General features: G+C 47.5%; 2 protein-coding genes and 1 long non-coding RNA gene across 3 annotated transcripts in view; 2 read left to right on the top strand and 1 right to left on the bottom strand.

Moving 5' to 3' along the window:
* The window catches only part of LOC135400249 (uncharacterized), a 199,934-nt gene that overhangs the window by 147,722 nt on the left and 35,724 nt on the right, over nucleotides 1-16,488 (bottom strand). The window lies entirely within an intron of this gene.
* On the top strand, nucleotides 5,279-13,391 carry LOC135400213 (E3 ubiquitin-protein ligase MARCHF2-like). Its single transcript, XM_064631977.1, has 5 exons — nucleotides 5,279-5,475; nucleotides 6,196-6,418; nucleotides 7,900-8,009; nucleotides 11,884-12,107; nucleotides 13,085-13,391. The coding sequence occupies exons 1-5, from the start codon at nucleotides 5,422-5,424 to the stop codon at nucleotides 13,212-13,214; spliced, it is 741 nt and encodes a 246-aa protein (XP_064488047.1). The 5' UTR covers nucleotides 5,279-5,421; the 3' UTR covers nucleotides 13,215-13,391.
* Nucleotides 13,874-16,488, top strand: part of LOC135378507 (E3 ubiquitin-protein ligase MARCHF2-like) — a 28,905-nt gene continuing 26,290 nt past the window's right edge. Inside the window, exon 1 of the mRNA XM_064611550.1 lies at nucleotides 13,874-13,982. Coding sequence (XP_064467620.1) covers nucleotides 13,874-13,982 — 109 coding nt within the window. The remainder of the gene's footprint in view (nucleotides 13,983-16,488) is intronic.

Below are 16,488 nucleotides of genomic sequence, written 5' to 3'. Positions count from 1 at the left end.
CTCAAGAGAAGTTGCTTCTCACATGTATGGACAAAACAAGGTATGTTGTGCACTATCGCTTGCTGGGGTTGTACTATAGACTGGGTATGAAAGTGAGCAAGATCCATAAAATACTACAATTCAAGCAGAGCAAGATATTTGAACCATATATCATGATGAACATTGAGCGTCGTAGAGCAGCACAAACAGAGTTTGAGAAGAGCTTGATGAAGCTCTCTATAAATAGTATCTTTGGAAGAAGTCTTCTTAATCCTTCTCGTTTCAGGAACATTAAGGTAGCCTTTAGTCTAGAGGAAGCTGAGCGGTACAGCAGTTCAAATGACTGTGTTCACTTCGAAATTCTCTCTGAGAATTGTGTGCTGTACGAATTGAAAAAAAGAACTATCAAATGTAACTTCCCATTGCAGATTGGATTCTGCGTGCTTGAGCACTCGAAGTATGTTATGTATGAGTTCCTCTATTGTACTCTACAGAGCAAGCTCTCCTGTACAGTCATTCCCATGTACACGGACACTGATAGTTTTATCCTAGAGTTGATGACTGACGATTATGAAGGTGAACTGAAGAAAATTGCAGATGAACATCTGGACCTGTCATCATATCCTGGAGATCATGCATTGTACAGTGACAAAAATAAGGGTAAGTTGTTTAGATTCAAGTGTGAGACTGGTGGTCGTATAATTGAGGAGGTAGTTGCTCTAAAGGCTAAAATGTATTCGATAAAGTTGGTTGGTGATGATCAAATAGCTAGAGCAAAAGGAGTGAAGAAGGATATACTTCGCAAGCATTTGCTTCATGATGTGTACAAAAATGTGTTGTTCAACAGTGAAAAGGTATCTCATGTGCAAAGATCAATATGTAGCAAACGTCAGTGCATGTATACCTTGGAAAATACCAAGCTTGCTCTCATGCCCTATGATGATAAACGCTATCAATTCAATGCCATCGATTCATACCCTTATGGAAGTTGTCAAATCAAGGAAGAAAATGTGTGAGTATGTTTCATTCTCATGTTTTTAATTGTCATCCTGTAGCATCTTTGTTGTCTTGTATGTTTCTTCTGTTTCAGGTGTGAAGGTTTTTCCGCTGGGGTTTTCTCCTTCACACAGATTGGCAACACAATTGGCAACATAATTGGCAATCCCCCCCCAGCACCATTGGCTTTAATTGACATTACTAAGCATCATTGGCTTTAATTCGCATTAATAAAATATTTTTCACTTGTACAAATGTGTATGTCTATTGCTTGCATGTCTTCAGGAGGAAAGTATGCTATGTTAAGTGCGGTAGGAAAACTCCCCGCTCGGGGATGTATTAAAAGATGTGGAAAGGGAATAAGATGTATTTTGCATGTTCACGCATGTTCAAACACGAGAAGGAAACCCCTCTCTACGCGCGGCCGCGAAACGCGCGGGGGCGGTCTTGGCTCGCGCTCCTCCTTGGGCGGAAAGTATCCTGCTCCAAATATCCTCCGATATCAGACCTTAGCGATGGTCGAATCTATCCTTGGACGATTTAATCCTGCACCGAGTACTACTTGTTTGGTGTGATTGATCACATGCTCCAGCGGACGTCCAAGTGTGATATAAAGAGGCGCAGAAAATATGAATGTCTTAAAGAAGCAGCGAAGGCCTCTTTGATGTAGTCTTCGTTCGTAGCGGGGGATCTTGCACGAGGACGATGATCGCAGCTGAACTCTTGCGCGAGAGAGGGGTCCTTGTCTGCCACACCCTCTAGGAACCCCTCAACTCCTCTCAGAGAGCCATAAAAGTGAATTAATGACGTTGACGTCACTTTGTGACGTACAGGGTACCCAGCAGGTATAGTGTCGCGCCGTGTCCGTGGCAGACGAATTTAAAGTGGAAAATGAGACCTCGCTGCTACACTGATGCTACGTCATACTCACCGGATTGCGTTACGCCAGGAGATCGGGAGTGGGACTCCGCAACAGAATCACCACAAAGTTTGTGGTATATCCGTAACCTTTCGGATGTCAGGAACATGTGTACGAACGATCTCGTTCCAAAACTGAGCAGATTTTATTCAAACGAATGTATTTCGAAGCGAGCGCTTCGCCTCTGTGAAGCCAGAGGGCGCTGAAAGGAAAACGCAAACCTTTGAGGATCGCCACTTTCCTCCTCTCTCACGCGGTCTACGGCGTCTTGCGTCTCTCATTGGGCTTTCGCTATCACGTGGCGCGGAGCCTGCTTCGTAGCCACCATTCAGGCTGCAGAAAGCAGGAAGACGTAGGAAGTGCCAATGGCAAACTATACGACTGCGCTTGTTTCTGAGTCTCCCTGTTAGTGTTTTATACAAAAAGTAGTTGCTGTGCGTTCGGGTGCCATACCCGATATGGCGAAGGCAAGAGCATTTTGCGTTGCCTTTTCGAGCGGCTTTTCAATACGTTAACAGCATAGCAGGCCGTACAAAATTTCAAGATTGTTCGAAGTAACCCAAAGTATGGCTTATCGGAGCTTTAATAAAGGACGGTCACCTGGGGGGGGGGGGGGGGGGGGGGGGCAGCTACTCCTACATGCCATCGATATGTCTCTACTATGGGAAAGATACTTTTTTTTTTCCCACAGTGTATGCTTTCTGAAACGACAAACAACTTAGATGCAAAATAGAACAAGCAAACGAGTACAAGGACGTCCTTTTAACCAGATTCTTCAATGAGAAGTTTGTAAAAATTGATAAATAATCCGTCCAGCGGTCATCATCTATAGCGCGTGCGACGCGTCACTCCAATGTACCTGCTCATTGCCACAAACACGTGGGCGCTTCAATTTCATGCGTTTGTTTAATTATCTTTCCCTTGACATTTCAGTTTTCATAGCGGGACTAAATTTCACAAGGACATTCGACGAAGACATATTCGGAACGCGCAAACAAAACAAACAGTAATGTTTTGCTTGCCTGAACACGGCTATAACCAACACGGCTGTCGTCTGCTACGGTGCAGCAATCCAGGCGGCGCCACTGTCGAGGCGAAGGGAGAGAAGCGAGTGTGTGTGTGGGGGGGGGGGGGAGGAGTTTGTCGCTACTCTTAGTATTCAGGGACTTTACACACTGCTGACATCATCCGGCATCTTTTCCCGGCGCTGCTTCATTTGACCTGCTCGTGTTTTGGAAGGATACAACCTTTTTCCAAAGCGCACTCGCTTCTATCCCGTTGCAATCGACGTCATAATGGTCGGCTCAATATGTTGCATGAGTGGTTACGGCAAGAGATTCGCTACACCACGGAAATGGCAACTACATCGGACGGCCTTTTTTGTTTCCTTCAAAACGCAAGGAAGAATGCAGGTTTCGAAGCAGACGACAATGCTGGGTGACGTCACGGTATCCCCCTCCCGACGAACCGCCGTAGTATGGAGCCCTGCTTTCTGCTCTTTGCATTTCGATTTCGGTTTGCTATTGTCGTCATTTACGAATTAATTACTCGCGCAAAATGAATGCGGATGTCGTATTCGGTATTGAGGGCGTGGTTCGTGTTCGGTATGATGCTCGCCTATTTTTTTTTCGAATCCTAAGGCAGCGTTCACACAGGGCAACTTTTTCCGGCAACTATGAACAATTTTCGAGTTGCTGGCACTCGGCCGGCACCGGCAACCTCCAGCAACTCAAATTCCTCGAAACTGCTCGGAATCGTTCCGCGACCGAAAACTTGAGAAGTTGCTCGTGCACCGGTCAATCAGCGAGGGGAACATTGCCACCTGACTCCTGATGGCGTGGTAGGTTCCGTTCGTGGGTTCATTGGTTCAAATCTTGCAGGTGCAGCTGAGAAATAGTTTTTTGTTTGCTTGTTTTTTAGCAACGTCACGCAAACATGCCAATAGTCATTTTTTGAAGATCACGATGATCTTTTGGCGTAATAAACTGACTAAAATATGATAAACAACAGCTAAAGAAAAGACGCCACAGTTCGATTCGAACCCACATTCTCCGGTCGCCGCAAAGTTGCTTGTGGGTGGAGCTAGCGAGCTGCTACGTATGAACGCGGTCTCGAACTTGCTCATAAGACGTTGGTTCGAGTTGCTTCGAGTTGCTGGAAAAAGTTGACCCGTGTGAACGCTGCCTTACGAAGTCTCTCTTCTTCAATATGCCGATCGGCTTTTTGGTGCGCTTAGGACTACTTGACGAAAGAAGCGGAGTTTCGAGCAAAGCTAAGTGTCATTTCATTGCTCTTGTAATACTGCCAACCTCTAATGCAACTCACCGACCCGTTCAGTTCTACAGAGAGAGGGAAACTTCATGAGCTCTACAGTTAGAGAGGGAAAAAGCATCTGTCACCGGAACGACGACTTCGACTTCGAGGCTCGATATGAACAAGGGAAAAACTGCTTTAAGCTACAATAATTGTTTTTATTCGAGGGGTATTCCGTAGTGTTGTCCCGCTCCGTTGCGTCCGTTCGTAACACCGCCACCATCGTCACCCCAAAACGCTCCTCTAGCCCTCGCGACAGTTTAGGAAACGCAGCCCGCGGCTTTCCATCAATCTGTCCTTATTCCCATCTCCAATGGTGGACCCCCGTTGCAGTCCTTATGATGGTGGTGGCGGTATCGTGCTGTGTAAGGTAATCGGCGTCAATGTCTAAAGGTGGTCAACTTTGGTTAACGTTGCTACTGTCCAGAAGAGCAGGGCCAATAATGAACGACAGTACCGGCAAGAAGGAATTGCCGCAAATCAAGCGCGATGCTGCAAGTGCGCGGTACCGATCCCATTGAAAACAAAAAATGCACCGACGACATCAGGTGAGAAAAACGCGTTCTACATAAAATATTTTGTCAAACATTCGTGAGAATTGTTGGCTTTTCTTTTTTGCATTGCGTATAAGTGTACTCCGTTGCTTGTAAGAGTTTATAAAGGAATAAATTATTAGTGTAAGGAACCTTGTTCGTTTGTCACCTTACAGCTTCTCTACGAGTGGACTTACTAAACAGGACTAGCTAAACGAGACTGTTTACGGACCGCCTGTTGCCCCCAACATAATTTGTCACATAAAATATATACATATATATATAGTGTAACCAACCCCCCCCCCCCCCCCAGGTTGTAACAGCATCACCATGACCAGAACATTAACGGTGTCGTAGATACAGAAATGGCTGCCACCCCGATAGTTTCCGTTTTATTGGCCGTTAGTTCGCGCTACAGGTGAACAGCAGCTCCCAGTACTTCTATTTTTCTTCTTCTTCTTCTTCTCTTAATATTCGTCTCAACTCTTCGTGCGTGTTTATGTTCGAAAGACTGCGGTGTAATGAAGACAAGAACAAAGTACAAAGGCACGCGCGCTACCAGCCGTGTCGGTGTGTGTTTGAACCACGTGTCTGCTTTTGACACGCTGCAAGGTTAGGCTGTTGGGACGCTTCTTCGGAGGAAGCTCGAGCATTCCAGAACTGCAACCCGAGACGAAGGGCATGGACACGTCGCTAGGAACCAGAAGGAGCTTGGATAGTGACCAAAACTCCATGGTGAGATGATATGATTGAACGTTCTTTTACAGTACCGCACAGAGTTTCACCAGTAAAACGTCGGACCGGGCAAATCGGCAAGTTGGTGTCCGATGATCCAACTTGATCTCAGTCGTCCCGTTCTTGTGTTTTCTATAGCAACGCCTTTCGGTCAAGTTGAACAATTTCCCCCTCTTTTCGCGGCCGTAAAATGTTAGGTACTGAGTGTGTAATTAGGTACTAAGTGTAATTTTCAAGGGTAACCCGGAAGGCATGGGATCGTCAACCGAGATGTGTTCGATACCGAAGCCATTGGGCATGTGCTTGTTGAAAACTGTTCACGCAAGCCCGTGTTGTCCATCTCGACGTGGAAGTGCTCGAAACTTTCAAGGAAATCGACATTGCAAACTCCTAAACGTATTGAATGATTTATCACTCCGTTTCTGGTTTCTAAAAGTTTGATGACGCCTGTGTTCGCATGTTATCGTTTGTTAACTGCATGGTGTCGCTTCGAGTTCCTTCATATATCGAGCCTAGCCAGTTGTGCAATAGGCCAGGATGTCTCAAAAGGCCAACGATACGGATTGCGATTTGCTAGCATATGTTGATGTGACTTATCTAAATGACAAGGTAGCTGGTGGTCGTCGTTCCAAAACATAATTTGCTGTATTCAGACGGAATTTAGTGTTGGCGACATGTGGATTTGTGTTCTATTGTTTCGTCTTCTTTAACCCAATACAGAGGAGCAGCAACAGCAGCCTTTGTAGCTGTGAAGCTAACCCTTCAACAACGACATCACCAGCAGTTGTGGCAGCATCTGGAAGCGCGACTGCTGCCGTGGCTGTAGCGGCCGACGCGCAGAGCACCTGCAGCAGCAGTAGCAGCGGTGAAGGGCAGCCGCTGTGCCGCATTTGTCTCCTCGGCGATGACAAGCAGCCTCTTTTGGAGCCCTGCAACTGCAGAGGTAATGCTTGTTGGACGCCATAGTCTTCTTACTCAGAGGACCGTCGAGACCTTATGATGATAATGTCGAAATTGTATTTTACTTGTATCGTATTTAACCTATAAGTATAGTGGTGCACAAATGAAGTATTTTTCGGCAAAACGCACGTACCGCAAGCTAGTAACCAAGTAGTTACCCGAGAGGCGACCTCGCTCTCCAAATATTGTCTAAAAATTGGTTTGCCATTATTTCTTTGCCATCCAGGCTCACTTAAGATAGTCTTTCGAAGATAAGATGGACAAACAGTGTACCTGATTGTTAACATTACTAACGTCCGAATTTAACCAATTTCTTGTGGTTGCTATTATTAACATGGCGTTTTCCAACATGAAAGCTCACACGAATCGTGTCATCTCATCATAATACTGAGGAAGTATTGGGTACACGAATGTGCATTATTTTAGTTTTTGCATGCCAAAGCCTACTAGATTTACCCTTCAAAACTAGTCCATGAAAAACCTAACATAAGCGTCAGGTAGTATATGGTAGTCATGGGTATCGAGAGCAGATTAGTCCGAATGACTGACACAATACAATACAATACCATGACTGACAACCATCCATGACTTCATCAGGCGCTTTGCGGGATTCAACGCGGTTATTGATTGTGACTTGTTTCAAGGAACAGAGAGCACGATGAGTTGATGATCTCAGGGCTAAGAACATCACGAAATGGTTCTTCAAGTCAAATGAGCTGTGTTAGACCCAGGTAGAAGAAGCAACGATTTCGCTTCCTGCAGTACTGAGCTTGACGAAGCACATGAATAAAATAGATAATGATAAAACAGATAAAAAGCCAGCTAGCTTGTGGCGTATATCCATGACGAAAACCCTCGATGCTATGGAACAAAAAGGGACGCACACTTAGACAAGTGAACAGCTGTGTTTGAGACTTGTGTACGTGTGCGTCCCTTTTTGTTTCCTGGTCTCTGTGGTTTTCGTCATGGATGAAACATATGAGGTTTCTACAGCACTCAAAAAGTAAATACTTCAGTGTTGCTACAAGTCCAGCGCACACATTCGATATGTGATCATTTTGGAGCTCTTGTATTCTTCAGGGGCTTTAGCAGTGAAATTGATGCGGATTTTCTTCTAGAGGATCTGAACACAGAATAAGAAGGCAACAGACTCGTGACTCCTGAGTAACAAATTAGTGAGCAATTGGAGGCACAGAAAAGGGGAAAACAGAATCGTCACCGAATAAAGCCACCGGCGCGTGTCGTACATTCCTGGCTCTTTTGCGTCGTCTTGGGCCTTGCCTTGACGGCAATGGATGTTGCATAGAAATCTACACAGAACGCAAAGAAATCTCGTGAACAGATGCATTCATGGTATTCCATAAAAGAGCTGCCGGAAGCACTGTTAGTGACGCGCATAGGAAGAGGGATGTGTTCATCCACGTTATCCTCTTCTGAGTTTGAGACATTGATTTTACCACGCAGGGAGTATTGGTTCAGTGCATCAGGAATGCTTAGAACGGTGGATCTCTCGTACTGCCAATGGAAAGTGTCAGATTTGCCAGTTCCAGTTCAAGGTGCAGAGAAGGTCCCTGGTATGTCGCCTGTCCTTCTTCACCTCAAGTATTCTCATTTAGAACCATGATTCACTTATGCGAAGTTCACATTGGTGAGATAAAGTAAAAAACTTAGAAGCATTGCTCTGCATTAGAGAGTGCCTGCCCAATGAGGCAAAATCTGCCGTTCACGGGGGCGCCACTTTCCTAGGGTCGGAAACACAGACAGTCAGAGCAGTGACAACCTTTGCCTGCCTTGTAAGCGTACGCTGCCGTATGCTCGGTGCATACGCTGCTCTACAGCGCTTTGCGAAGATAGTTGTCCTGGATGGGTACATGCCGTTCAAGCCTCCGCTATCGAAAGATGCCGCGCCAGTTAGCGTTGGTATGGTGTCTTTGGGGCATCACGTCATGTTCCCGGCTGTCAGACGCCACCGGTTGTAAACTACGCTCTGTATGTGGGAGGACGGCGTCATGACCGATACTGCTGATATCGCATCGAGGTCGCTATCACCAACCTAGGAAACTAGCGCCACTATTGTGGATGAGGCGCCTGTGTTTCGTAATCATTGGCAGGCTCAGACATAGCCTCCTATGTGTAGCATATAGGAGGTATTGTCTGAGCGCAGAAACCGGGAATACAAAATGGTGCTATGGCGCATAGCTGGGCGAACTCATTCATGAGGGCCCTCATGAGTGCCCCTCACCCTCACCTCACGCCTTTGAGGTGAGGGTGAGTGAGGGCAAGCCCGCGATCAGGCCATCCGTGAGTGCACTCATGAGGTTCTTACCCTCATGAGGTCTCCTGTGAGTGCACTCATGAGGTTTTGCCCCTCATGAGACCTCCTGTGAGTGCACTCATGAGGTCTGAGGGGCGTCAGGTCTGTGTGAGTGAAGTCACTGGTGAGGCCTGAGGGGTGTGAGGTCAGTATGAGTGCATTCAGAAATGAGGTTAAATGACGCTTACGAGACGTGGGCAAATTATGAAGGCACTAGTGATATGGTTCCAGCGATCCAGCTACCGGCAGAGTGCACTTTAAAGGGCTGGTGTTCCCGTTTTTAGCAATTTCGTCTACGTCGCGCTGGGAACACAGCCAAGCGCCCTGAACTGACGGATTAATTGGTGATATGGTTCCAGCGACCTAACTACATGCAGTGTGCACTTTAAAGGGCTGATGTGCCCGTTTTTAGCAATTTCGTCTACGTCGCGCTGGCAACAGAGCGAAGCGTCCTGAGCTGACTCATTAGTTGGTGATATGGTTCCATCGACCCACCTACACGCAGTGTGTACTTTAAAGGGCTGGTGTGCCCGTTTTTAGCAGTTTCGTATATGTCGCGCTGAGAACACAGCCACGCGTCTTGAGCTGACTAATTACTTGGTGATATGGTTCCAGCGACTCGACTACAGGCAGGGTGCACTTTGAACGGCTGGTGTGCCCGTTTTTACCAATTTCGTCTATGTTGCGCTGGGAACACAGCCAAGTGTACTGGGCTTTGTTGTGTTCCCAGCGCGACATAGACGAAATGGCTAAAAACCGGCGCACCTGCCCTTTAAAGCGCACGCTCTCGGTAGTTGGATCGCTGGAACCATATCACCAAGTAATCAGTCAGCTCAGGAGGCTTTGCTGTGTTCCCAGCGCGACGTAGACGAAATTGCTAAAAACGAGCACACCAGCCCTTTAAAGTGCACCCTGCTGGTAGTTCGGTCACTGGAACCATATCACCAAGTAATCAGTCAGCTCATGGCGCTTTGCTGTGTTCCCAGCGCAACATAGACGAAATTGGTAAAAACGGGCACACCAGCCCTTCAAAGTGCACCCTGCCTGTAGTTGGATCGCTGGAACCGTATCACCAAGTAATCAGTCAGCTCAGGACGCTTCGCTGTGTTCCCAGCGCGACGTAGACGAAATTGCTAAAAACGGGCACACCAGCCCTTTAAAGTGCACCCTGCCGGTTGTTCGGTCACTGGAACCATATCACCAAGTAATCAGTCAGCTCAGGACGCTTTGCTGTGTTCCCAGCGCAACATAGACGAAATTGGTAAAAACGTGCACACCAGCCCTGTAAAGTGCACTCTGTCTGTAGTTGGGTCGCTGGAACCATATCGCCAAGTAATCAGTCAGCTCAGAACTTTTTGCTGTGTTCCCAGCGCGACATAGACGAAATTGGTAAAAACGGGCACACCGATCCTTCAAAGTGCACCCTGCCTGTAGTTGGATCGCTGGAACCGTATCGCCAAGTAATCAGTCAGCTCAGGACGCTTCGCTGTGTTCCCAGCGCGACGTAGACGAAATTGCTAAAAACGGGCACACCAGCCCTTTAAAGTGCACCCTGCCGGTTGTTCGGTCACTGGAACCATATCACCAAGTAATCAGTCAGCTCAGGACGCTTTGCTGTGTTCCCAGCGCAACATAGACGAAATTGGTAAAAACGTGCACACCAGCCCTGTAAAGTGCACTCTGTCTGTAGTTGGGTCGCTGGAACCATATCGCCAAGTAATCAGTCAGCTCAGAACTTTTTGCTGTGTTCCCAGCGCGACATAGACTAAATTTGTAAAAACGTGCACACCGATCCTTTAAAGTGCACCCTGCCTGTAGTTGGGTCGCTGGAACCATATCGCCAAGTAATCAGTCAGCTCAGGACGCTTTGCTGTGTTCCCAGCGCGACAGAGACTAAATTTGTAAAAACGTGCGCACCCTGCCTGTAGTTGGGTCGCTGGAACCATATCGCCAAGTAATCAGTCAGCTCAGGACGCTTTGCTGTGTTCCCAGCGCGACATAGACTAAATTTGTAAAAACGTGCACACCAGCCCTTTAAAGTGCACCCTGCCTGTAGTTAGGTCGCTGGAACTATATCGCAAAGTAATCAGTCAGCTCAGGACGCTTTGCTGTGTTCCTAGCGCGACGTAGACGAAATTGCTAAATACGTGCACACCAGCCCTTTAAAGTGTACACAGCCAGTGGTTGTGTCGCTGGAACCACATCATGCGTCATTTGATCTCATTTCTGAATGCCCTCATACTGACCTCACATATACTGTTAAAACAGAACTTCACCACATAGCACACTCCTAGCCAACCATCATACCGAATTATATCATTCTGTGTCATGATTTGTTCAAAACAGGGGGGAGGCGCCTATCTGGGACAAGATAATCTGTCCCAGATACGCGCCTCCTGCCGTTTTCAACAAATCATGACACACAATATCATTCGGAATGATGGTTGGCTAGGAGCGTGCTATGTGGGGAAGTTCTGTTTTAAGTGTACCTCAGTGTGAGACCTGGCGCCCCTCAGACCTCATGAGTGCACTCACAGGAGGTCTCATGAGGGACACAACCTCATGAGTGCACTCAGTTGACATTATGAGGGTAAGACCCTCAGGGCTTGCATTTGTGAGTGCCATGAGGGTGAGGGCGAGTGAGGGCCTGTGCTCGTGAGGGCGGTGAGGGTGAGGGCGATTGAGGGCATGTGTCTGTGAGGGCCGTGAGGGTGAGGGCGAGTGAGGGCCTGTGCTCGTGAGGGCGGTGAGGGTGAGGGCGAGTGAGGTTTCACCAAAATGCCCAACTATGGCTATGAGTGGCCATGGGCAGGCATATTCTGCATCTTGGTTTCGCGAGCGTGGAAGGAGCCAGGAGAAAACAGTCCTGCACGCGGAAAGGAAAGCACTGACCATATAGCTCATCCTACACCACTGAAAACTACCATGTATTTCGTGTGACAGTTTAAGGCGCTTTGAAAATATAGCTCGGAATGTACCTTGCTGCCCCGCTGTTGCTACTGCTACAACACCAGTAGCATCAAGTTGTTGTAGTCATGATCCGGAATAGTGATGGCCCCCTAGCATAAACATGTTATTAACACGCCACGAGGTAGCATGGAGTTGCATCACTAATGACTACGCTTTCCCCGTAGCCCGTACGCTTGCTGTTCAAGGACCCCGTTGCTCGCCGAGGAGTGCTCATCTATCTAGGTCTGGGCGCAGTGTTCTCTCTGAGCATTGCCTTCATTTTCTCCCTGGCCTGGTTGTACGCGCTACGGTTGGCATCCTGCTTGGGGGACCGTGCTGCTGCCCTTTTGGTGATCCTGTTGGCACTACAGAACGTAGTTTGGCATTACTTCCCTTTTCTTTGCTTCACGTATGTACATTCCTTGTTGCTACTGACAACATAAGCTTTCCTCGAATCGTGGAATGTAAGGTTTCAAGTTGCGTTGAAACCTATGCGTAGTAGCTACGCACTCTAGCTGGACTTCGCTGCTGTTGGAACTGCCTTAAGAAAGCAGTGAAAGACCTCTTTTCGTTTTCGACAGTGGTGAGGTCCAAGAGAAACGACCGTTGCACAAAAATCGTAAATGACCTGTACTGAAGATCTGCACGGCGCCCAGAAAACCCGCAACTCCTTCAGGTAATGAGTGCTGGGTTTGACGTCACGGGTACCCCATTAAAGTGCCGATCACAGCTGCCCGTTACGCGGGTGCTACATCACAGCAGCAGATCGTGCATCAACTTTGAAGGTCATGTCCAGGCTGGACTGATCATAGACTTTACCGGGAAAGGTCCCAGTGGGGCCCCCCGGCAATGGGTACCCCACCCCCAACCCCGGAAGGCTTTTTATGAGGCGGTTATGAGGCCCCCGTAGGCCGGTGATATTTTTTCCCGGTAAGATTTATCGTCCCGGTCCGCTTTGCGCCCTTCAGGGTTACGAGCAATCCTATTCTGTAAACGTGTAATGAATATCAGTTTGGTTGCACGAAACCACTGGAACAACCGCGCTTCCTTTACAATGCGAAGATTACACTCCCAGTGGAGTGCAATAAATGAAAACATGATCAATGGTTTTTGCGCCAGAAACGCTTTTCCTACCCTTTGGGTTTGGTTGGAGCTTTACGTTACAAATTAAGATGAGGTGCCTTGTAACCGAACCATTGCTGCAAGTACAATTTCGAGATCAGTCGACGGTTCCCGACTATCCCTTAAAGGATGCCATCTGATACGTCTGACAAGGATACAAGGATACGTCTGACATCTAGCGTTGCCGAAAATGGTTTCCGGTTCGAACCACTAACATCAGCGCGCGTGCCAATGTGGTTACACATCATTTCCATATTCTCGTAGGTATGCTTTTGAAGCCATCAAGAAATGGCGCCGTGAGAACACCGTGCTTCGTGTGATCCTCGACCCTCCGGACCATCCTACTGCCACAGGTGCAGGGCCGCAGAATACCGTCCAGGTCTGCGTCTCCTAGAAGTAGTTCCACGGGATCTGCCAAGAGTGATCTTTGGATGTCCTTTTATCCGTACCCTTGTTAGGTCATTTGTTTTAAGTGTCACGGTTGGTGTTTTTTTATGGGACCCGTGTCCCGTCTGGTTTCTGGGTGTTGTTACTGTTGTTGGTTATGTGAAGTAAAGTATGTTCGATTTTCTTTGTCGGTGGATTAATTTAGTACAGGAGTTCGCTCTATGTAAGCTGAAACTGGCCTTTCTTTTCGAACCTGTAATGATAATAGACTCTGAAGGGACATTTGAAAGAAAGACCCATAAGGAGGAAGGCGGCACGTCCTTGGAGATTCCAGTCTTAGTTCGGACATTCTGCGCGAAATGGTCCATTCGGGCCCTACCATTTCCAATATTCAAAATTGTGCGTGTAGAGTGCCTACGCAAATGAGTAGGCGTGGAGGTTCCGGAACGAAATGTCGGAACGCACAGCGGCCCGAATGGGTCATCCGACTGGCGAAGTATGGCCCAGCTACGAAAGCACAAATGAAAAACAGTGCTAGGTGCCTCATTTATACAACTGAGTTTCGGGAATTCTTTGGGCACATGATCGGCCAAAAGAACACAAGGCCAGATCGTGAAGATTGTGATTGCATGACGACAGATATGGAATAGAAGTCTAGCAGCTACTATGATAACCCGCCATACAGCTACGGTGCTGAACCTTCATCCTGGTCATTTCACGACCTACTTAGAGACCTGGACAAATGGCACCTGCCTATGGGTGAGCCGGGTCATGGGTTAGTTACGCTAGTGGCCGCTGCAAGCGCCACATAGCATTGTTGGGAAGAGGAAATGACATGTGCACTACTATCATCATTGCCACTGTCGTTCGTCTGCTACACAGGGCTATACTTGGCCGTTGCTAAGCACGCGCTGACCTCTTCCGTACCTCTTCGTCGTTTTCAACACAGCCCATCGTACATTACCGCGGTTTCGGCAAATCATGTGGTAACGAATGGTGCTAACTAGCGCCAAATCTCATAGCGCAGCGGCTATTGTCAAAACTACTACCCCGGTGCTGGGAGTTTTGCGGATGTCCAGGTCTCTAGTATAGTAGTAGGTAGTGGGTCATTTTACCCGATGTATGGAAACCGAAGATGGAGGAACCTTTGACAGGCAGACTTGAGCATAGTGATACAGAAGCATTTACATAGTATGTCGCATTTGCAGGATTAAAAAAAGTCTCCGTTATAGGCGGAAGGTTGCGTGCACTGATGCTGATGCCGTATTGACGGTGAATATGTCGCATATTCTATGGTATTTTCCCTAATCGCACCTGATCTATAACAACGCATTTTCGAAAATAACTTTCCATGTCACTTGTTTGTGCAGGCGCATGTTTATCTAGAAACTGCTCATATTCCTTCGCGATCTGGCCTGGTGTTCTTTTGGCTGATCATGTGGCCAAAGAGTTCCCGAAACTCACAGTTGTATAACTTGTATAGGGTAAGGTGGGGCAAGATGAGACAGAAATTGGCAATTGAATATGATTTTTTTATATTTCCTCTTATTCAAAAAACTAGTCATGGGCGCATTCGCAGGGGTCTAGAGATTTTGACCTGTAAAGGCAGAACTGACGTAGCCGGTGTAAGGTAAACACAGAACAAGAAATTCAAACATGCAGATTGTCTCATCTTGTCACAACCCTAGGGGCAAGATCTACCGCGTAATCAACAAAACAAATCAGTTTTTTTCTTTTTTTCTTTTTTTTCTTTTTACTATCTAAGCAGACAGAGTAAAGCCCGTGGGCCCCTACACCAACCCCCTTCAGCCCACCGCCCACATGCTATGCAATGAAGCCACACAGAACCTGATGATATTTCGCTCCACCGCCCTTTGCAAACAAGGCACTGCCAGTCTGATGTATCGCTTGTCCAGCGCTTCTGCTTTGCTGGAAACATCATAGGAAACTGGAAATTTTGCTGGAAAATCCTAGGCGTTATGCAAAACAGAAATATCCGAGGAACAAGCATAAAGCCACCTAGGGGTTGACTTATCCGTTTCTAAATTACATTAAATTTAAATTACGTCAAATCGTCGCGTCTTGCCCCGTGCATATCATAGGATGGATTAATTTTTCTGTTCAACACCGGAAAACCAAGAGTGCCCATATTTTGCATGCATCTAGAAGAATAAAAAATAGAATGTGGACTTACACTGACGGAATAAACGCTGCTGCGACGCTGCGCGTCTGGGACAAGATAATCTGTCCCAGATAGGCGCCTCCCCCCTGTTTTGAACAAATCATGACACAGAATGATATCATTCGCAATGATGGTTGGCTATGAGCGTGCTATGTGGTGAAGTTCTGTTTTAACAGTGTAGGTAACTTTGCAACCTTTTAGGCACAACATATAGGTAACAAATATTACCTCCTGAAAGGTATAACTGCTCCACCCTTTTATTTCTGAGAGTGTGGTGGGCAGGGAACTATGTTCTCCATATTCGAAGTTACCGAGCGAACTGACTGCAGGGAGCGGTTGATGCACTGTCGTTGTCTATTTTACATATCGCTTCTTTTCAACAACGGTTCACAACTGAAAACGCATGCGCGTCAACCACACTGCAACTTCCAAGAATCGGTAGTGACCTGTAACTATACCCTCGCATCGCGCTACACATTTGATATTTCACTCTGTCTCATTTTCGTATCTACGTTAACAAAGCGAGTACATGCGCAAAAGCGAAAACGATCTTGGCCCGTTTGCACGAACGTTGAGGAGATTTTCCGGGTAGTGTGTGTGTGTGTGTGTGGGGGGGGGGGGGGGGTCCTCAGTAGCTACGGACACACGCTATATTGCTTGCCGTTGCGGGTACGCTTGCCATTTGCAACCGGCGCCCTAATTCGAACCCGGTGACCCGGGTTTGAACTGGGGCGCCGGTTGCAAAGGGGGTAATAGACGCCTAGAAAACCGGCTCGCGAATACCGAAACTCATGATGTGGTGGTGGTGCTGGTGAAAGGACTCGCCGTTGTCGGCCTCACAGAGGTCAACGTCACGACTGACGCACTGTGGGAATGTGCGTCCTGGGCCGAGTTCTAAGGGAACTGTGACGACGTATGTCTGAAAGCGTCTGAGGAAAACCCAGGAAAAACCCCAGACAGCACTTGCCGGCACCGGGATTCAGACCAGTGTACCTCCCAGTCCCGACGTGATATGGCCAGCACGTTGAGTCACGGGAGCTGCTCCGAAACTCATGTGGCTCTGACGTCACGGCAGGCGTCTCCGCCAGTTAGGAAGCGC

The sequence above is a fragment of the Ornithodoros turicata genome, chromosome 1 (genome assembly GCF_037126465.1).
Source record: "Ornithodoros turicata isolate Travis chromosome 1, ASM3712646v1, whole genome shotgun sequence".
Lineage (NCBI taxonomy): Eukaryota > Metazoa > Arthropoda > Arachnida > Ixodida > Argasidae > Ornithodoros > Ornithodoros turicata.
This window is presented reverse-complemented; position numbering and strand designations above follow the sequence as displayed.

What these genes read in the sequence shown, in the direction of transcription:
- LOC135400213 (XM_064631977.1), top strand. Translation starts at nt 5,422, where the DNA reads ATGGACACGTCGCTAGGAACCAGAAGGAGCTTGGATAGTGACCAAAAC. An exon ending in GGAGCCCTGCAACTGCAGAG is followed by an intron (nt 6,419 to 7,899) that starts GTAATGCTTGTT and finishes TTTACCACGCAG; the next exon opens with GGAGTATTGGTTCAGTGCAT. An exon ending in AGGTGCAGAGAAGGTCCCTG is followed by an intron (nt 8,010 to 11,883) that starts GTATGTCGCCTG and finishes CTTTCCCCGTAG; the next exon opens with CCCGTACGCTTGCTGTTCAA.